The sequence below is a fragment of the Lasioglossum baleicum genome, chromosome 15, assembly GCF_051020765.1.
Source record: "Lasioglossum baleicum chromosome 15, iyLasBale1, whole genome shotgun sequence".
NCBI lineage: Eukaryota > Metazoa > Arthropoda > Insecta > Hymenoptera > Halictidae > Lasioglossum > Lasioglossum baleicum.
In genome coordinates, this window is record NC_134943.1 from 2,303,873 (window position 1) to 2,327,286 (window position 23,414).

At 40.1% G+C, this 23,414-nt stretch overlaps 1 protein-coding gene across 29 annotated transcripts in view; it reads right to left on the minus strand.

Annotated features, from left to right (window-relative positions):
• Window positions 1-23,414, minus strand: part of Bru3 (CUGBP Elav-like family member bruno 3) — an 887,603-nt gene that overhangs the window by 76,031 nt on the left and 788,158 nt on the right. For 24 of the 29 annotated variants that reach the window (XM_076439398.1, XM_076439397.1, XM_076439409.1 and 21 more), the window contains one exon: window positions 23,169-23,294. The exons of the other annotated variants lie outside the window; for them this stretch is intronic. In XM_076439398.1, the coding sequence (XP_076295513.1) occupies window positions 23,169-23,294 (126 nt within the window). The remainder of the gene's footprint in view (window positions 1-23,168; window positions 23,295-23,414) is intronic. 29 annotated transcript variants of the gene reach the window in all.

Sequence of the window (23,414 nt, forward strand, 5' to 3'; positions counted from 1 at the left end):
GCGTTCCCGCGGCCTGAAAATTTTCCCTCAACCGGAAGCTCCCTCTCGATCGTCGATGCGCGCGCGCATGCGGAATTGAACACACTGGCAAACTTTTCGTTTATAGAACTTTGGAAGTTTATTCAGGAATAGCCGGGGCTCGAGTGGCGCGGCGAGTTCGGTACGAATTTGTACGAATTTGTACGAATTTGTACGATGATGAGGTGATTTCAATGCCCCGCATCGAGAGATTTCCGCTGTTCCGCGTGATTATTCTTTGTTCGTACGCAATCCCGCCTTGAGTTTGCCTGTTCATTAGCTTATCTGTTGGAAAGGCTCGTAGGAAAGCTGACGATTATATAGTAAGAGAAATTATACTAAAAAATACTTATTTGGGTCGTTTACACAACTGAGCATGTTTCTCATTTTTGTTCTATAAAATAGCCAAAATATGTATTAAATCTGTGGATTCAGTTACGAAAAAATTGTTTAACGAATCTAAGAACCATTGGGAACGAAACTTGTTTTCGAGAAAGAAGGAGAAAGAACAGACAAATATATTTAAAAAATAAATGATAGATGATAAAAATAGAAGCATCAATCTTCAAAACGAATCGAAGATTGTTATAGTATAATTTCTTTTTACGAAATTGGAATAGTTTAACACTCGAAGTACTATCAATAAACGTATACTGTCAAAATGATGGATTTCATATTCTGTATTTTAGAATTGTTGAGATTGTGAAGATGTTTTTGCAGATGCTTACTAGAGGTTCGTTGTACCAGTGTTAATATCAACAATTTTCGAAAATGTGAATCGACTTCGAAGCCAGGTCGGAATATTTTTTGAAGGCACTGTACATCGATGTGTATATGAACGCATAAAGCGACGGTACATTTCAGAATAATTGAAGACTAGCATACATTTTCGGTATGAGTCACGTTTCATAGGCACCCTGTGCATGCTTACGTGGCACAGAATTCACCCTAATACAAGTCACCCCAGCGTAGCGATAGTGTGGCAGGCAGACTGCTACGTTCGAAGCTCATTCACCACATTGATTTTCCTTTCGGTGGCCCTTCGTTCCCGTGGCGTCCTCACCCTAAAGTTTCATCAGCAGGGAACATGTCATTGCCCCCGAAAAATAGCGGTATTTCGGGGCGGAGAACAGACCGAACTGTATCTCGGATTTCTTCAAGCTGCGCAGCCACGATAACAGAGTTCTTTCTCGCTGGCTGGATCAAATTTATGATACTGATTAATTCTTTTCAAACTAAATTGATCGTCATACTTTCGAAAATATACGATTGCAACGGCACTGCCGCCTCGGTGTTTTCGAAACGAATGAAAAGCCGCTCGCACAGCTATAAACTACTCGAATCAAACTCCACCACACTTTATTATCCAATATATATAATTTTTCGTATTTATATAGAATAGTTTCAAAATTCGAACATCTCACCTGATCAGGAATATTTTTGTTATATACGACTTTTTCCATTTTTAGTAATGTATAAACGTTTAGTAATGTATTACATACAATGTTCATCAATTATTTTGAATTATATTATAATAATTTTTAGTGGAGCGTGAGAGAGGACAGTATTGTTCTTAATCCTCAATTGCTTAGATAATTTACGATACATTTCGATAATTTCCATTAGATAATAACATTTTCACATCTCCCAGAAAGAAACGTTGAATGTGTTTGGTAAAACAAGTACTGAAATTTTGTTCACGATCAATAAAAGTACAGTATCATCGATTTAAAGACATTTATAAATTGTATTTCACATTACCAGCCTAATAGATTGTCGAGAAGCATGGTATATGCTCACAAAAATTCAATTTTTCATATTCTATAGATAATAATCGGTTTATTGAATGACTGGAGATCTGAATATGTGTTATATTTTCAAACTTTTCCAGGTTTTTATACTTTCGCGTATTTACCAGTGAACCTGTTAATACAACGCGAAGTAATATTTTATTTAGCCGTTGCTTGACGACAGCGATTCCGCATATAAATTGACACTCGAGAGCGACTGATTAGTTTCGAACGAGGCGACATCCATTACTTTATATTTTCCGTCGAACGGAAAAATGGAAAACCGGGTGTGCCGGGATAAAAGCAAAAACTAAGGATGGCGATCGATTTATTTTATAAAGAGGAATCGGTTGGAGCGATCGCGTCTGTCCGTCGTTCATAATCCATTTCGAGTCACACGCCAACTGTCGCTTCGACTCGACAGCAGACTTTAACGGCCAGTCACTAACGGTCGGTTGTCCATGTCTCTCAATATCCTAGCGCGGCGCGATAGCATATACTCTACAAAAACGTGACCAATTTGAGGGGTGGCGCGTACTGAAGCGATTCGAATATAGAGAGCACGGGGGCTGTCATAAAATTCTCTATGGCGCGACATGCATCGACCGAGTGTAAATCGTGCGCGGAAACTGAGAAACCGGTGAGAAACATAAGGGCGCAGCTCGAATAGCTGCGAGTAGGGCGAGCGAAGGAAAAAGAAAGGACAAAAGACAGCCGAAAGAAGCAAAGAGAAAAGAAAGAGCAGGAATCCTCTTGCAAAGGCGTAGACGAGGTCTTCGTTAAAATTCGTCGAGGCGGTCGTCGCGTCCTGGTCGGGACGTAAAAGAAAATAAAGGAGCGCTTAGTATTAATGTCGCGATTCGTGTCCTCGTCACGTACTGGCCCATCTCCCGCCCTAGCTTTTCTGGATGGGTTCTTCCGTTTATAATGCGAAATAAGCCTGATCGCGGCCCACCCGTGCCCACACAATTTCAATAAATAATAAATCTCTTAACGACGAGCCGCGAAATCGGCCCAAGGGTATGAGACCTTTCCGAAGGGAAAAACGCGTGGCATGTGTCTCATATTTCGGAACGGTTCTTCGTCGATGAAGGGAACAAGATCGAACCTATCGATCGTTTCACCCTTCGTCATGGGGCTGCTGCGGCCCCACGCAAACAACTTTAAGCTGAGCAGGCTTTAATGCCTGTCGACCAGATTATTTCATGATTTGCGCGATTATTTGATAGTTCGACCGATTCCTGATGCTGCGGAGCAAATTGGTGGACTGTTAGTCTTTAAACCTCGGGGAAAATGGTTGCTGAAAAGGTCCAGGGTTATACAGGGTGGGCCAAAAGTCGCGACGGACTCTGAAAATTTAATCACTTTTTAAACCCCACTCTGTTCCATCAGTTTTCATCATCAACATGTCTATTATCACCCCAGGAACGTATTTGTTCTGAATTCATACAATAATTCATTGTTAAACTTACACAATGATAAACTGAATAATAAATGATATCTTTGATCACACCATTATGATCTAGCGAAATAATCGAGCTCAAATTGAATGAATAAGTATACCCGTGTCCATCTTCGTTGCCAGAAGCTCGGAATCGATTTGAGTATCGAAGAATTCGATATTTCGTTGGCGATTTGCACAGGTTTAATCACGCAATTTATGGAATTCTTGCGCCCAGTTTCTGAACTGCCCTTTCAACGGCCTGCACCATTACACGCCGACAAAAAACAGCGCGAAAGATCGTTCATATCCGTCGATTTAATAACCATGTTCGGAAACCAATCGCGAATCCGCGTATATCAATAGCATGTACGTTCTCCGCCGGTATTGCGATTTAATCTTTACTCAGGAGGCCCGTTTATTGCTCTGCATTTCGACGTTAATATCCTATATGCCCTACGTTTTACCAGCCAAATATCCATTAAACGGATTACCGGTCCAAGTTCAATATTTGGTTAAACTCGTCGGCCCTCTGGCTGGATTAATAGACGGCAGTATACACACGCGAAGTAAAATATTTCGATGCCTCAGCGATATTTCGCTTTTTTTTTTTGTTTTTTCATGTCGGCGAGCAGAGAAAGAGAGATACATTATTTCGAGATATTGCGCGAGAGTCAAGGCAAACATTCAATTTCCTGTATTTTTCTCTCAAATATAATATCCTTGGGAACCAATAATACACGAGAAATAATGTTCTGATTTTTGTAGCCAGAGAGACCGGCGACCGTGTTATCGCGTTTCACTTTCGAAATCGTCCGACATCGTATTAAATACTCTTCGGAGGAGCTTAATATCGCTCCGAAAATATACTCTCAGTCGAAAAGGTGGCATGTGTGCGTCATCTTTAATTTCCGAATGACAGGTGTTCAATTTTGTTTATAGAGGAGTCTGAATATCTTCCGGTTTTGTGTAGGACGATGAAAAATTGTTTAATTTACTCGATCATTAATCTACACATATCCAGGAATATCCTTCTTTATTTATTATTATTTTCATCAGTTAATTTCGTAACAAGTGACATAGTATTAAAATTCTTTCTTGATTTGGTATAGTTTTTTAATACTCACTTGACTAGTACTTTTATATTACGAATACAATATTACTACTACATATACAATAATTTCACCTTAACATTGTACTCATCGATTGACTTCATACAATCTATATTGAAATATGTGCTTCGATAAAGAAGTTTATTCGAAAACTCATGAAAATATCTTCATAATTTCAAAATGACTGGTCCGGTAGCTCTAGCGTTAAAGATAACACATGAGTGCTGTTTCCGAGTCTAGATCGACGATTTCCTGTTTAACAAAATAGTTGAGCAATTCGCTCGACGTTTATCCCGTTACGCGTTCGCTGTTTCCTTTTCTTGCCTCGTATTTCCTATTTTCAATTTCTGTCCGTCCGGTTTCCGCGTTGCGGGTCGCATTGTTTTATTTAAATATATCTTCAGCGCGCACGTCAACCGATATTACGGCGAAAGCGTCTATTCGCTCGACAGACAAATCAAATTCACCAACGTTCCAACTTGTCTCCCCAACATGAAGTCTGCCCTTTCGACAATGTCACAGAGAAAATGCGATTTTTCCCTCGCAGCATCCAGGTAGGTACTACGTAGGCGACGCGACAAGGGCGAGTGAACGCGGCGAGAGAGACAGAGAGAAAGAGAGAGATTCGGCACACACGGCAAAACGGCGAATGAAAAAACCAGGATGGTAGAAAACATCGCTGCAAATCGCCGACGCGAGAAGCCGCGAATTCCCAGAAGGGGTATTTCAATTTAATGTCCGTTAATCGTATTACGTTTTGACTTTCGCGAGCGCCCCTACGCGCGCCGGGGAGACCCCGGGTGAATCCGTACGCACAGGAACGAGGAAGATTGCCTCGTTCCGGCTTTGTCTACGTCCCGGACGCATTTCCCTTACGTTCCCTTTTTGTTCTCTGCCTCTCTTCCTTTCTGTCTCTCTCTCTCTCTCGCTCTTTTTCCGGTTATCACTTTTGCGCTCCTTTTTTCCCCGCACCTTTCAGCGACGCGTATCGCGGCCGTAACCAGCCGCACAGGAATGTTAATACTTGTTTAGCCCCGGCTGATTTAGCGGGCAGAATTAAAAACACAATTTCCGGCGCGCCCTGGAACGCGTAAAGCGCACGCCCGCCTAATAGAATTACCGTGCAATCAGGGGTGCAGGATTTTCAGTGTGTGCCAACCGCGTCCCGGCGATTCCGTCCGCAGGCTCCGCCACCATTTCCAAGCTTTACGAGCCGCCACAACCTTTAATATCCTCTTTCTAACCTAACGTCCAGGATAAGATCAGCTTGAAAAATATCGCGAGCATAACCCGTTAAATTCATTTCCGAAGTAGAACGGCCGGGCTCCGTGATTGGCTAGTCGATATGCCTGATCCAAGGCCGAGGAAGCTTCCGCCTCGACGCGGATTGCATGGAAATGTTTTCGCAGACCCTTCGGGTAATTGTGCGACTATTCCATTGTTTGGCGAGCAGCTGATGTAATGAAACCTAATAACAAGCTTGGATACACTTAGGTCGGAATAGAAAAAAAATACTGCAATTACGAACAATGTTTTATGGGAAATTTTATGGGAAATTCAAATAATTTCTTATTCGAGTAAATTAAATCTCTAGAACAAATACCATCCGCTATTGATATCGATTGTACATTAAACATTTCGTCAGAATTTCTGTGTTTATTTAGTAATCAAATTATAAAATAACACGGAGAAAAATTATTTTCATGTATAAATAAATTATCGCTCAGTCGTTTTAAAATAATATGTAACTAAATGAGATGATATGTTATTCGAATCTTCATGTTCCAAGCATATTATTTGAATAATGCCCAAGCCTGAATAATGAGTATAGCTTGCGGTATATTAAAGTCGGACGCTCTGGTAATAATTTGTAAAATAAGGTAGACCGTTTACATTAACGAACGGGGTAATAACGTTTCTACTTTGTTGTTACCACAAGAAATATATTTTACTCGATGAAACAAATGTGTCTGTGCTCTTTGTAAAATAATTTATGAATATGGAAAATGTACGGAAAAATCTGCAGCCTTCTGGTAACTGGCAGGATTTAATACATACATATATGTATCATTCATACGACATGCATATTAATTCCATATTATATGGAATTTTTTATGAGCAGTAATTTAAAAGCAGCCTTTATAATGCTGGGAAACAATGAAGTACAGTTCTGTGTCTTTGGTGCTTTAGTGCAATGGTGATTTCACGCGTATAGTAGAAATCCGATAATCCGAAATGATCGGGATTTTGGCGATGTCGTATTATCAAATATGCCGGATTATTGGGCAACATTGGTAATGCGATGAAAGCGAGGAATATAATTTTAAAAACTGCAATGGGAATTACGAAAATATACTACATTGTCAAAAATAATGTATTTGTATTATTATGCTCGAACTGCCTCACCTTCCACTGCATCGTATTTAATTACTACTAAACATATAAATTATATTTCGTACTTTAAAATGACAATCGTAGATCACAAATATCGACAAAGTTAATAATTTCGTTTAGAATGATTGTACACAAGATCATTTCTAAGCTTTCTTTTGGTGCAGGATAAGTATTGAAAATCCCTTTGTGAAGAATGTGCTTCCAGTAGATAAAGATTAAGACTAACATTTCTTTCCACACAAATTCCACAGGAACACATTGAAACGAAACCCCCAAGTTCGAACAGAACATTTTCAAACAGGAGCGATCCCCGTTCATTTCGACGCCACTTACAAATTAGAGCCTCGGAAACTAAACCACCGAAAGTAGACGCGATAGTGGAAACGAGGAGGCGAAGGACGAATAAGAAGGCAAAATGTTGGAGCAAACGAGAAGAGGTAAAAGAGAAAAAAAGGCAGGAGAACGAGGGGTTCGAGCGAGGATATAAATCGAGGGTGAATTGCAAACCTCCGGGGCAGCAGTTTCGAGGCTTACCCGCGATCCGAGGGATGTTCGTACGATTGTTGCCCGTAGTTTTATAATTATTGTGACGCCCTCGGGGCTTATGGGATCGAGGTTCGTTTGCTACATGCACACGTGCGGTATATCCTCCTGTACATGGGTTACGTGTATGCAAAATGTATAGAACGGTAACGGTGCTCGCTTACAAGCGCGTGTGCACGCACGTGCCCGCGCGAGCTCGCACGGAAACTTCTGATGTCGATGCTCGTGACGCATCAGATTCCGCGATGCGAATCTTCGTTATTACCCCCGGTTCGTTATAGTGCTCGGCTTTTACGTAAAATCTGCTCGGCTAAATTTACACAAGCCAGCCCCATTCTTTTCCCAACGTCTGGTATCGTCACGACAGTGTCATGAGCTCGGCGAAGCTACTCAAGGATAGAGAATGAATACGGAAAAAGTAAGCAGTTAATAAAGAAAATTTTATTTTCTCAATTGTAGCAACGGTGGATGGTTGAGATTGTGTCGATCAAAACGAGTCCAAACACGAGGTAAATCGAACTAATTTTACTTATTTAATTTGGAGCAATCAATGGCACCTGAAATCTATTATACGAGAGCTAATTACCTATGTGTGTAAGTATTTAAATCGGTAAAAATAGTTCGATATACATCGTGTTTGGATTCATTTTAATCGGAAGAGTCTCGACTATCCATTGTGTTACAGTAACACGACAATTACTAAACCTGAAATTTCCTTCATTACGTGTTCATTTTGTTCAGTCGCGGTTTCCCTTTGAAATTCCGAGTCTCGATTGCTGATACTTGACGCGCGTCGCGCGGTGTTGTTCGAGTCGGTTATTGGAAACAAAAGATGCGCTGCTCGCAAGAATTGAACACCGGTCGGGACCGGCGCCATATATCCGGAGAGATGACTTTCCTGGAACTTGTTTGAACGGTATCGGTAAGACTGAAAAGTAGGCCGTGCCCTGAAAAGAGATCAGACGAAGTCGGCTTGTATAAAAGCGGGTCTCATGGAAACGCTTCCAACAATAAGGAGAGATAACTCGTGACTAGACTACGGATCTTTATGCAAAATAAAAATTGTCTGCATCCGTTGTAGGAGACAGGAGTCAGATAAACGTTGCATTCTTTCTCTAATAATTTTACGAATTTGAAAATACATCGTTACCCTCAAATCATTTTAATCTTTCTAGTTTTAAATTGCACTTTTTCATCTCGTGATCGAATATCCCGACAGAAATGTGGGCATATATCTGGACATCAATGTAAATTTATCCGAGCACTACTGTATTCCCCCGACTCGTCATACTCCTCTTTACTTTGTCGCCGGCTGAGTGGGATTTCTATTTCACCCTTTCAATATCAGCCGTAAGAAAAACAGCGTGCCGTGGACACGAACGTTGACGCGGCTAGCTCGATTTTAGCGGACGTCGTTTATCGGCGGCGTTCTCCATGAAAAGCGCGAATTAAATAGCCCCCGGGGATAGGCCTTTGGCCGAAAGATAAATTCGTTTTTCATTCGCTTCGTTCTTCGTGTACCAAAAAAAAGGGTTCAGGTAAAAGCTAAAATCGTTTGCCGGATTTGTCAGCAGCTGCTCGTACGCGCTCGTGTTTGTGTGCGCGTTTATGCGCGCGTGTGCGTGTGCGAGTTTATATATACATTCGCGTTCGCATTCACCGATTGCTTTCCCATTCGAGCGGTAAACAGGGAGCTTTACAGAAGAAACGAAGATTTGACGATGCGATGGGCGGTACTAACGCCGCAAATGTACTAGGTAGGCGGATTAATGTGCATTTACGAAACGCGTGCGCCCGCGGCCGCGGCCGCGAATGCGCGCGCGCTCGCGTACTCGCTTTTGCTCGCCATTCTTCGGGCACGTGTGTACACATGCGGCGTACATATAGATAGGCACGTATGTATAGCATATAAACCTCGACGACGGCTGGTCGCTTGGCGTTCTACCTGCCATATATTCCCCACGCCCCCCCCCACTCCCCCACCTTCCTGACTCTCTTTATCCGGCCGCTATCCAAAACCTCCCTCTATGCCTGTCTCTTTCGCGCGGCAATCCAATCATCCGCATCCTACGATTTGTTCCTAGTAATTCCGTCTGTTTGATCGCGTCGCCGCTGTTACCGAGACTGTCTATTCTGCCAGCGGTGCTGACGATCGCTGGATGCTTGCCACTGCTGTGATGCTCACAGCCGAAATATTCTGCGTTTACGCCGAGTCGATGCGTCCGCTTTGTGCATCGGTAATCCCTTCCCTTACAATTTCGTTCCAAGGTTTCGGATTAAAATGTACTGTTTCGTCTGATGCTGAAAATAAAATGATTTGTGTTGCTTTAGAACCAATGCGAAACGGTTAGGTTGCTTCTGCCGATGTTAGTTTATGATGGAAAGTTATACATGATCGTGCTTGACTATCAACAAATTATATAATTATAGTAGGTTCTGTTCGAAATCTTTATCAACAGGTGTAATATGATAATAAAACACAGATCAGCGAAACTGCATAAGAAATAAAAACCATATTTACTATGAGCGAATGGAATAGCTTATTTTTCTATTATATAAAATAGTTCTGTCACGCAAAAACTCTGAGTGATGAAGCCGCGAGATGCCACGCCGCGGGGGTTGGTGAGCGAAGCGAACAGGGGGCGGAACCACCTAGTAGGTTTATAATTTCCGCGCAGATATATGCTACAATTCAAAATCAATGTAACGCATAATTCCCAAACATTACTGTGATTGTTTAAATGTAAACAATGCATACGTTTGTCCTCGTGAAATTATAGCACTCTCTTGTAACGCGAATAAAGCATATACCCCACTCTCCTGCTAACTATGATTAAATAGTACTCGCGGGTAATGTTGAATATAACAGTAAAATAGTATGGGGGCTTCAGGTGCCGCCGCCGACAGTCACACGAAAATACGTTGCGTGCTTGGTCTATCCTACACCTCGTCTGCCATATCAGCATTGTATTGGCTGTTGGTAATCAGAGACAACAAATCAGTATCGCGATCGTTCGTTTACTCTAGAACGAAGCATTAAATGGTAAACGTGATTCAATTATCCAACCTGGCTTTTCATCCGATTTTTCCTATACACTCTGATAAACGATAATGATAATTATGTTTGCTAAAGATAGCCAGGTAAGTGCACCGAAGTGTTGATAATTTAAACAAACATTCCCGCGATTTATTGTTAATCTACAGGCAATATTTATATTTCCTATCTGTTTGTTCCTATCTGTAACCCTAAATGATATGATCATGCCTATATCTTCCATGGCAGCTGAGAGAGTGAATGAAGCGATGGTCAAATGACCATTGCAGATTTTACCAATTGTTGAATTGATAAGGACGATGTCATAAAAAATAATTCTGTAGATTTAGACAGTAGATCAGGATTGAAGTACATAGTATAATAAAAATCGCATTAAATAAGTTCAATCTTCTTATTTTTACGTCGATATGGGAATTAAGGCATCAAAAAGTGAATTACTGCATTTCTTGTTTAACATATGATTCGCCGTTCTAAACGAAATAGTGATAATATCATAAATCTCAACATTCGATACAGTAATGAACGGCTCCATTAAACGGTCCTCCTTTGGGCCCAGTACGCCATGCTACCACCCCATAAAGCATTTTCATTCCCACGAACAGCGCAGTAGGCGGTATCAACGGATTTGTAAAATGACAGTCCACTATGGGAAACCGATTTGCGATTTGCTAGCCACGTCATCGGCCCCTAGGATACTTTTATCTATTGTAGCTTGTTTTTCAATGAAAGGGATCCAAGGTGCACGAGAAGTAAATCCCAACAATAACTATCCATCTTGTATATTACGAGCTTGAAATAATTACAGTGTAATGAACAATTGCGTTAAGAGTCGAACTCTGAAAAAGGAAATAATAAATAATTATTCTCTTCTATACATATGTTACAAATAATTTTTACTCGAGAAGCAATGTTAATGTCAACGTAAAGCGAAAACCCATTTTAATACAAGTATGCAGAATCCATATAAAAATCTATAAAACAGTGTGTTACGCGTATTCTAAATTAAAAATTCACACACCAGTTTCCGGGATAACGCGTCCTCAATTACCGTTTATGGAAAATAACAGTTCCTCCTGACAGCATCTATGTATAAATGCGCGAAAAGTGGGCCATACCGGGCTCGGTCGAGAATGAAAAATGCTAGTGTACTTTTGTAGAAGTGGTTATGGTCCGCGCAACATAGTCAGCCCCGTAAATAAATGGTGTTTAACGCGCGAGATGTCAACACTTTTTCCATTACGCGATAAACACGGGGCTCGTGAACGTTAAGGGATTCGCATTTACAGGGCCCGTTACATCCGTTACAGTGAGGCAGGGAGCATCGGAACGATGGGATGCTTTGAGGCGGTAAAACTCTCCGTAAAATTGCTCGTTATTATTATAACGCGGACGTCGTTGTCTACGCTATCCACTCACTATCGCAGCCTGTGAGAGGATGCCAGATGGATTATTAAACTTCTAATGTCGCGGGCGAGCCCCGCATTACGGACTCTATAGCGTAAAGCTGTGTCTTCACTGAAGCAACGTCGAGGAACTTCCATTTCCAATAAACAAATTATTCAAACGTTTTGTCCGTACCGAAGCGATAAAATCCAAGGACCATTCGACTACATATAACGATTTTTTCAGAAAACATGTCACAACATTAAAAAGTTGCTCGTTGTTGCCTCAGTGAGGGCGCAGCTTAAGAGTTTCGCGAGGAGCTTGAGTAACAAAACGCGGAGAGCTCGACGCGTGGAAAGAACAGGCTTGCGATAAACGCGACGGAATCTTCGAGCTTACTATTTTACCATTGTTGATACAATCATCGAATTTTTCCTGGAAATTTTATCACTAGACTGCAGATGTTTATGATAAATAAAAATTGTCTGCATTAATTGTGTGAGAGAGGATCCAAAACAGATTTTCTTGAATGATTCCAATAAGATCTTTGATTTCTATAATTTTTCCAGTTTTAAATTTCACCTACCTCTTTTTGTCATAAAAATTGTTTAAAAATTCTGATATTGCAACTCGTTGACAACTAAATGTACTTCTACATAGTTAATCTGAACGAAGTCTAAAGCAATTCGACAAGAACAATGAGACGTCGTATGCAGTAACAATTCGCACATTTCACACAGATTACGAATCCACTGCGTACGCGGAAGCTATGCGTTACCAGACGGCGTAATAAAGATAAACACGTCGGTAAAACGGCGTGTTTCATAAAACTTTCGGTTACGATTACTGCGCGGCCATTGTTGTGACGCCAATGGCCTGCACAGACGGAGAGTAGAGGAATGGATTATTAAATTTTCAGTATGTTACGGCACAGGTAGGTAATACTTGGGTTTTTAGAGACGCAAAAATGTCGTTTCCTCCTTAATGAGTTTCTAGACTGAACCGGATTAGTATGATAGATACAATCACTAATATTATTGTCGGCATTGTTACGGGGATTCGCTTCTCGGTTTCAGTGGACATTGCTTCCCTGCATTATTCTGAACACTTCCTTTTTAAAATGAAACGGGCCTGATGTTTCTTTCGAGGACGTAGTAAGCATATAATTGGATTTTCTTCAATACCAATCTTTAGAGAAGACTTGATTGTGTATAATTATTCCTTTATGAAACTTCTGCCAATATATTAAAATCAGTAATTAAAATAATACATGACATAATTTGGATCGCATTTATTTAATTCGCAATACACTAGAATCTGTATTATCCATACCAATCAGCGGAGTATATTTAATGTTTGGATAATATGTATAGCAATTATTTCACTGATTAATCTTTACTGATTTGTAGAATAAATTCTGTTGTATATGGATCACATTAGATTTAATTATTAAACCAGCAAATATGATCCAAGTTGTGTCGCGTTTGGGCTCAGTTTTATCAGAAAAATGTCACAAATGCATCGATAAAAGATTAAGAAAGAAATAATGAAAAACAACAAAGTTTCGTCCAATAGTAATTACACTATTTTCCGATGAAGCTTCTTGGTCCTTCAAGAGGTACATTCTTCGGTATCGAGGATAAATTTTTCACAAATACGATGCACATCTTTCCCATATACATGGAGGTATTACTGTATTTAGTAGGGAGGTACCGGTAAAAACTGAGATTGATGTAACTCGGGACGTAACCGGCATAACGATGAAGATCAAAATTCGAATTGCGAAGGAAGATGAACAGGAAAATAAAAAAGGGGGAAGGAAAAAGTGAAGCACTGGAAGTGGCGACGTTTTAAAGCGCTCTGGTTAAGCCGACCACCATCGGTTATTTGATAACGTAGGACGAAGAGCTGAACGAGGCGGGAGAGCAGCATCAAACGGGGATGGGTAATGTACGAATGTAAAGGTTTATGGGCAATATGGTGTATTTACGGTTGACGGGCAAAAGTTACCGTACAGAAGGGAACTAGGATACCTATAAATTTTTCTCCATCTCTCTTCCCATTCGTCGGTTCGACTTACCGGCACTGCCGGGTAAAAATCTCGCAGATATTGACGAAGCTTCCCCGTGTAACACGACTGGATTCGCTCGACCGACAGAACGTGTCCACTCATCTGTTTCCCCTGTTGTTTACGTGGTTGTCAGGTTTCCACGGTAAGTCGAATTAATGTTCGAATTGTAATCCTAGATGCTCATCATGACGCACCACAGATGTGGTAGTCCGGACAACAGAATTTTCTGCTAGAATTTTTGTGTGGGGAAAAATATTCATTAATATCGACATACCGTAGAATCTATACTGTACAATGGAACATATGCAACTATATAAATTGTATGATGACAGCGTGATTTGCCTTTATACTTATGCACCATCGAGTAAGTATAAAACTTTGATACATTGAATATCCACATAAAAACATTCAGCAATGTGCGATAATCAGTTCTGAATACAAAAATTAATTCGTAAGGGGCTATGCAACCCTCAAATAGGATTAACTGAAGCTTTGCTTAATGTTCCATATAAAAGTCTTGTCTTTTACAGTATTTTTATGCACGAAAAATTGTTGCACAACCCATTAAATAATTGTTTTTCACCCATATAATGATAATAATTCATTGTACTTTTCACACTGGTCATTCTAACACGTCTACAAGGAGCATTTATAAACTAACGGTGTGAATGGATGAAAGCCAGTGTGCCTGATCAGCGGTGATTTTAGATAGAACCCTGTAAATATATAGGCGATGTAGCTAGTGTGTTAAAAACGATTTATTGTTCGTCTATCGCATGGAAATATCTGGATGATAAAGAAACTTAACGGATTCATGCTTTTATGTTATTACCCGTTGATGCGGAAACGTGACAAGCTGCCAAACAAGTTTGATATCGTTTGAACCATCGCGTCTCAGCGTTTTTAACCCTATTCAACCTTAATGGGTTTGCTGACGACGGAACCAGTTCGATGACGTGGCTCGCATTTTTATCTGATCTCTCACAGTTCGTGCGATTCGGATCCTGTTTGATGATCCTTAAACGAAGGTTTGCGATATTGTAATATTAGATAGATAAATGCTTGTTCCTTTATCAAGCGATTCGTTGCCATTTTTAAACAGCGTTCACTATTTTTAGTAATATATCTGGGAGTGAAACGTTTTCGATTGAAATGCTAGATCGGCGTGTATTTCGTTCCGTGGCGTTCGATCGGCGACTAAACGTACGAAGCACATTGTGGACTGTTATCGATTTATCACGGCCAGGTACGACATTCAACATGGGAACTGTAAATCAAAAATGTCATCGTAAAACACCGCTGACAAATTCCAGCCAGCCTGCCAACTGATCCAATCACCTCAGATTTCAAATATTTCTTTTGTTCATAAAGTTCACCGTGGCCACAGAAATACTAAATTACCGTCGGAGCTATACAAAATTAAATTATACGAACACTTGATGATGCTGCGAGCAGAAATTTGTTCAATCTACATCACGGGTCTTTGGCGTAATCTGTTTCGAGGATGAATTTTTGTTTTGCTTTACTATTTCGCTAAAGAGGGGAACGTAAAATTAATTTAAAAATACTTGGGCTCGAGCGAGATACGCAATCAAGTGATACAAAGTATGTACCTGTGCAATTTAATAATAATTTTATTGTTTCAAATTTTTGTTTCACAAATGAAACACGTTTCTTTAGTAATGAATATACAAGTTGATCGAGAATATATTTAAAATATATTTAAACATTCATTGTGAGCTGAAACTAATAATTACAACGATTAGAAACAAATGAGCATCAACTCCGATGCACTCTCTGCAGCATAAAAAGTTACTTCTCTCAGAAATGAAATCTCAGGCAACGAAATCTCATTTTACATTTTCAACTTTAATTCTAAACAGAATTTTCTATTTCAAACCATTAAATCCTCTACACTAATAATACAACAAAGACCTCCTTTTCATTTATATCCATAAATATTCATGACGTCCAAGATTATTTCTTTTCTAAATTTGCTCTTTTTGCCAAGAGATATTTTAAGCAGCTGCTTGAAATGCAAAGTTACGGTATTTCATTTTCTGCTTCAGGTTATTAAGATATTTTCTTTGACTGCGTACTATTTAGTTTAAAGTTTTTACAAGTACACGTTCGTGTTATTTAACAATATTGAACATTGGGGAAAGAAGCTTTTCGGACAACCCAATATTTTTCCCCTAATCGTAGCCAGTTTTGCGTACGGATGATTAAGGTACATTCTTAGTAGGCAAAACACGCGTCCGATAATATATGGACTGAGTCAGCGATCCATATAGGCGCGTAAGCAAACAGAAAACAGAGTGTGTTGTTAACACGATGTTATTACGACAAACACAATGCACAATTATGCCGAAGTGTCCGCTGTAGCGGCATGTTTGCGCTATTAAAGCCCACAATTTTCCTTGTATAAGCACTTCGGACGCTGTTCCGCATTGCACTCTCCTTCGAGCCGGTGGCTGGGACTCGAGGAGGAGGCTGCTTTCGGGTGAAAGCTCTCAATATGTCCGACCTAATCCTCTCCCAGAGGTCCCGACGTCCCTCCTCCCTTCTCCCTCTCACTCTCTTGTTGGTGCTTTGCTTCGCAATACGTATAAACATTTCGAGCCCAGCTGTGCCACAGGATTTAAGAGCTGAGCGATTAATAAATGCTTCGTACGACGAGAGCCGGCACCAGGACTCTCCGACAGCCACTCGACGAGGCTGCCCGTGATTTACCGTTCGGACTCGCGTGTCTGCATTCAAGCTTCCGCGTCTGGATTTCCAGCGGTTTCGCGGCATCGTTTTGATTTAGTGCTCTTCTCGCCCGTTTGAAACATCGCTAGGTATCTGTCTTTCTCTTTCACGTCGATACCCGCGTGTCAACCCCGGCAAATGAAGGTTACAGACTGTCATTCGATCCCCTTGTCTCCGCAAACGTTTGCTCGTCAACGTTTCCGAACGTGACTCGCGCTGTCTTTTAATTGAAATGGATCATTAGAGAGGCTGGATCCATCAAATGTTTGCGAGAAACGAACATCTACCAAAATGGGGCTATCACACTGTGTGACAGAAGGATAGCACATCTTGCGCATTGTTTTAAAGTTTTGTTGTATAAACTGGTAAAACCAGTTAAAACCCAACCAAACCAAAACCCAAACAGGACAAAATGACAGCACAAGCACAAAATCTACACTTCCCAGTTGCGCGGAAGCTGCTGAATAACAAGTACAGTTTTCTTTCGATAGGGCGATGAATAAAAGTTGGCCACTACAGTTCTACGGCGACACAAAATAATAATTTCATCGACGTCAATTTCGGAGATAAAACGGTAGACGGGATATGTGTATTGAGGCACGATACATTCAGCGGAGTGACGAACCCGTGCAGGTGACAGCAGAACGATTAATCATCGATAAATATCGCCCTTTTAATACTCCCTCATAAAATGCTAGGCTGGGAAAATTATTGATTCGTCATATTTCCTGCCAGCAGTGTCGTTAACGGGACCATTCTGATGTATTGATGTCACGTGATCAAACAGAAAGCTCGGGGGAAAGTTATTGAAAATGCTTTCCCACATGCAATAACACACTTTATAAAAGTTGATCCCTATGAAATCGAAAAGTATAGCTCTCTTCCCTTTTCGTAGCCGAATTGGTCGCTGCAATTTTACAATTTTCTCAACAGATTTTTTGTTATTTCTCTAATTAAGTTCATACCGCAGTGAATCGCGAGTCCGCGAATCTCTCGGAGGATTTCGCATTCAGCATGAAAAGCTTATTATCTTGGAACCTATCGGAGAAAAATGTCTCTGGCGAGGCAGAATTGTTGCTAATAAATAAAGTAGTAGAAGAGCAAGAAACGGAACGCGTAATCTCATTGTTTACGTTCCCTGTCTATGAAAGCTGTTTAAAGATGATATAATGCCACTCGACGGTCTAGCAGATAGATATGAATAGCACGTCGGGGGGCTTGGCAACGGAAAGAGGATCAGAAATGCAGGGGCGCGCAATGTTGTTACAACTTGATACACGAAATTGTTCTGCTGCGCGAATATTCGTTTAACGTTTACAACACGCCGTTCTACATATAATAAGCGGATATAGGATACGGAGGTCGCCTCTCTCCGTTCCGAGGTGCGTCCACGGTATTATTTGCCTTGGTGTTGGTGGAGAATCTCATCGTACAACCCTCCCGTGCTCCCGTGAAAGAATGAGAGAGAGAGAGAGAACCCTTGAACCTGCTTCGAATAATATTTCGTTCCATTATTCATAAACATTTTATAATCTTCTTAGCACGGTGAATTATTGCTGCTCGCACAATTGAAATAATGCGGGCTCGAGTCGCTTGTCCTGGGACCTCCTTCGGAGGATCGAAAAACGGAGTCGACTCTCGAGGAGAATCGAAAAGAGAGAGAAGGGGAGAGTGGGGGAGGGGGGGTGGAACGAGACAGGACGAGGTGAAGAAAAGTTGGCACGCAAACGAGAGAATGGAACGAGTTCGTTCGCTGAAGTGGCGTTGAAATGTTTCGAAGCGAGGGAAAAATAATTGGACGAAGAGTCTCTGTCGTTACTATCGCATTGGAGGAATGCGGACCGCCTCTCGCCGATGACGAAGACAGGCGGCCGTGTCTTCCCCAAAGGATCCGGGAAACGAATTCCTTTCTTAAACTCCTTCCTTCCTCGTTACCGAGACATTCTATGCTGCCACCCCCCACCCCCCTCCTTCGCCCACCCCGAACTACCAATCTAGCTAGTATCCACCGATAAAGTAACTTATTTGAATACAACGGCCGGATCGCAAATAACTTTGGAAAACATGATAATTATATGGCGTGTCGTCTGACAGACCTCCCTGAAGGAGGCTGGGGATATTAGCTCTCTCTCCGGTTGTTTGGTACTTATAGAAAGATAATGACGAGATTCATGTACGCGGTGTCTACCTAAAACTTTATAATCTTCGTTCTTAACCTCGCAGCTGCAATGATTAACGTTTCTTTGTCCCTGATTATTTCACAGAAGTAAAAAGAAAATGTATATGTATTATTTGTGTACACTTAGTTTTGCTATATTTTATCATGAATATTCGTTGCAGTAAGTACATCTGACTCCCACAATGCGTTAGGGTATACCTGGTAGATGACTTCTGGATGACCTTTAATATCGGAAGAGAAATGTCATTCTAGGATAGCATCACAATGATATACGAATGTAATGCTTACGAAATAAAATGCTCAACGGGATTATTATCGCCATCTTATTGCTCGGCAACAGCGAAGCACTGAATAAATCAGATTATGTTTATCAACGTATAGATGCACACAATGTTCGTTCCATCGTGTGATCCATCAACAGAGTTTCACTTGTTGCTCTGTTCGGAACTTTGCGGCATGGATTATGTAAATCGTATCCTCATTTGTTAATTGCAACAACCTAAGAACAACGAATCTTGTCTTGAACTGTATTTACTTGCTATGTTTTCAAACGCGTTATAGAAATTTGAGTTATCGACAGATAATTTAAGATATGTAAGAGAAAAATAGTGTAGCTCGTAATTAACCTAATATTATTGAAATCTCGTTACTTTCTTATGCTATGCGAGTACTAACGTGGTTTTACTACTGACCGAATTATTCCCGAAAACCAAAAACTTCAGAGCCAAAATTCGTGCTTCACGTAGTAGGATGATATCGACATGCTGTTCGTTCAGGACACTACACGTCACTAGCGTAACTCTACTGGCTGCAGCAGCAGCCCTAAAGTGATATACAGGTGAAGTCGTACAAGAGAGATCTCCTTGATGTCTCTATTACATCGCGGATTAGCTAGTTCTGAAATTCAAGTGAGAGCGGGTGAACGGTGATGAAGCGTGTTCGGAAAGTTTCCGTCAGAACGGAACCAAGACAAGGGACGTAACGGTGGAGTTGCAGGGAATAACCGATCGGTAGCTCCCCATAGAAGATAAATCCTTTAGAGACGAGACGTGTTGCTGGCCATTTCAGAACAATTATAATTAAATTTATCGCCAACAGGTTAGTTAACAATAAATTCGTTTCATTAATCCCGTTGAACCTGATTTACATTAATGTATGCACGTCGCACTACCCACTTTTAATTTGTTGCGACTGCAATTATTTCAACCATGTTTTTTACATTTTGCTTATATCTCGTGTGTCGTGTGTGAATAAAATAATGTTGAAGAATAGACTAACAGTTTTGCAGACGCCTAATGCATATACAGATGCGCACTTACAAAAAAGGTAATGTTAATCGTATTTATTTTTAACTACGAAATGTCTCGAAAGGAGAAGTGTCAACTGAATTGACATTGAACCTGCCACTGTTAATGATTTTTCTTTGTTTGCAATTATTGTAGTTACAAAGCCATCCATGGTAAATGATCGAATAAATTTAATTATTGAAGCATATATTATAATAAGAATCGTACAAATTCAATTTTCCCATTTTCGAAATTATGTTATTATGTTACTATTTATTAGGTGTTAGTTTGGTGCCTTTTGAGCATACATTTGATCTTTATTTATAAAAAAGGAGTACACGTTACGTTTCGAAGTAATTACCATTACTTTCTACACACTTCTCCCACCTTTTGGATAGCTGGCGAATCCCGTTTCTACAAAAAGATGATGGTTTTAATTGAATAAACACTTTCGGCATTCCACTGCGTTCTCCATCGCTGAGACAAAAATTTCCACTACGAAACCTTAGGAACCACTTCTTGCATGTTTTATAGGTTACAGCATTTTCACCTAACGCGGAACAAATCATTTTCGTAGCCTCAGCAGCATTTTTCTTAGAGTCAAATGCAAAAAGACCAGTGTTGAATGTGCTGTTTCTTAAACGCCATGATGCAAAGTACTGTTTTTTGAGGTTATGTACCAATTAGCAATTGTTCAATCATAATTAAATATATGTAAAGGCACCGAACTTATTTGTACACATAATAATTAGAATTGTCTCAGTATTTACCAGTATAACTAATGGCTCTTAACGTCATCTGGTATATCCTAATAGCAGATTAATGTTGGCATTAACCTCAACGACCACAATGACGCGGCATTCAGTCTCCAATGCTTTGCTAGTTACTTCAGTTTCGAAATGCTTAAGTTTGAAGTTTCTATTCACCGAAAAATAGAATGTTGGAGTTGCCGAGGGCTCTTGCGAGCAACTAAGCGCAATATTTCGAAGGGATGATCGATTCGTGGAAAGCAATGATCGCAGTAGCAGACTTTTAATTAAAGTGCTTGAAACGCGAGTGCAACATCAGCCCGATTTTCGACAAAGAGTCCAAAGGCAATGACAGAAGCTACAGTTCAGCAGAAAGGAATAGACGGTGGGTGAACGAGAGAGGAGAGAGATTCGGTGTCCGTGAAGCACAAGAGCAGAGTCCCCTGACATCATAAGGGTCTCTCCTCCTACAGTACTGCTTTCACCCCTACCCCGTTCACAGTCATGCCTTCGCCAAGTTCCTTTCGCATTGCAAACCTATCAAAGACGATGGGTGCTATGTTACATCACCGGGCCGCGTTCAAAATCTTATTAACCGTTGAAAGTGAGTTTTACTTCAAGGTGGAATTTAATTACATTCACGCCTGCTAGGCCACTTAGCCCTCCTTCTTTTTGTCACGATGCAGCTTCAATCACATAACCCTTTCCCCCCGACCGTTTTTCATCGTTCCCTTCATTTTCTTGCACCTTATTACCCCCGATTTCTGCCTCTGCTTTAATCATTTTCCTCGGTTTCTTCTCTCACTTTCCCCACAACCTCAAAAACTCAATTAGTTTCCCGTTACTCGGCGTCTTTATTTTTACACGGAGATCTTTTTTGAAATTATTGGTTCCCTCCACGGAAATTGCTAGCTTCTTATGCAATCTGAACTTCTTCCAATTCATTTTTCTTCGTTCGCTCTCTTTGGTGAAAAGGATTTTCATTGGTTCGGAAGTGTAGCTACGGGTTTCATGATGCTAATGGTGTGAATGATCGATCTTCTCGTTGCATTATTTTTGTGGATCGGCAATTATGCGAATCACAAGCGAGGAAGATGGTGTCTTTCACACAACCTGTGTTGGCTTTAACCTGGGATTATTTTGCGCAGTCGGCTTATGTTGATCCCCAAATTTCCTCTTTTTAGGGCCGAATTCCCCGGGGAGTATTTGATTCTATTTAATATGCAGAAGGACGCTTTGGGAATGGTGCGAAATATAAGCCTCGCAGCTTACGATTGCTAAATATGCAAATAATACAACAAAATTTATTCTGTCGCGCGGCGTATCAAAGTAGCTAGATCAACTCACTGCTGAATCTTTTATTCGCTGTAATTTTGATTTCATGAAATATAATGCAATAATATAGCGATTAATTTTGTCCAGTTTAGTTAAACAGAATAATATTAACGTTAGACAAAAGCAAGAAAGAGGACATTCTAAAAGTATTGTATGCATATTATCTAACCTTTTAAAGAATAGATATAGTGAAGAGAAAATATTTCTTCCGCACATAATTAATTCACATCCAGTTAAACATTTATCACACTGTAACATTTAACATACGTGGTACCAAGCTCAAATTGTTATTATTCATTATATGACATTATTTATGGAACAAACAGTTTATTCTAAATAGCAGTTGCAATAAATACAAACCTCCAAAATGTTCATTAACCCTGCATTACTCATATGCCTGCAATAGAGTTGCAATAAATTCAATTCAACTAAATTTATTCATTATTAGTCCAATTCAATCCCTTATAAGTAAGATTGCGAATCTTTATGCAAAATAAAAATTGTCTGTATTGATTGCAAGACACAAAACCTAAATAGAATTTTCTTCCTTTCTATAATCGTTTTATGGAGATGAAAATTATTGATCAGTATCCTTAAATTATTTTTTAATCTTTCTTAAAATACGCAGTCTACTTATAAGTATCAATTACTGATTACCTAGTCAATAATGTGAAATATGTCACATTTTAAGAATTTAAATATCATAATTAAAACGAGTAATGCAAGATTAACCACTTGCCTTACGATTTATGTTACAGCTACATTGATTAGAGCTTCTTTGTAATTGACAATTTCGTATAAAGAAAATGCAATTGACATTTATCGTATGTTTATATTTAGAAAAATAGAATTTTATTTGGAGTTGAGAGAACTTAATGACATACACAATGTTTAATAGATTATGTTCCAAATGTTCACAAGATTCGACATTAGAAGGTAAGTGATCAGATAGAAAAGTAGTTTAGATTTTGACGACGCAACATGTAAATCTGCATAGTATAAGAATATATAAGAATATATAAGAATAGTGAAGAGAGAATATAAAAGTATTTATCACTCACCTCTGCTACCGCCGTCAGGTCCTCGGAGGATGGTACACTCCTCTATTGTGCCAAAGGCAGTGAATAACTTTCTGACATCGTCTTCGGTTTGCTGTTTGCTGAGCATTCCCACGAACAGCTTTCTGTCTGCGGGTCGTCCGCGTGTTGAAATAAAGGGAACAGAGAAAAAAAAACGAAAAAAAATGTATTAGTCTTTGTCTTAGATATAGCGGGATTTCGCTTATAGCGCTTATTAGGCATTAAAAA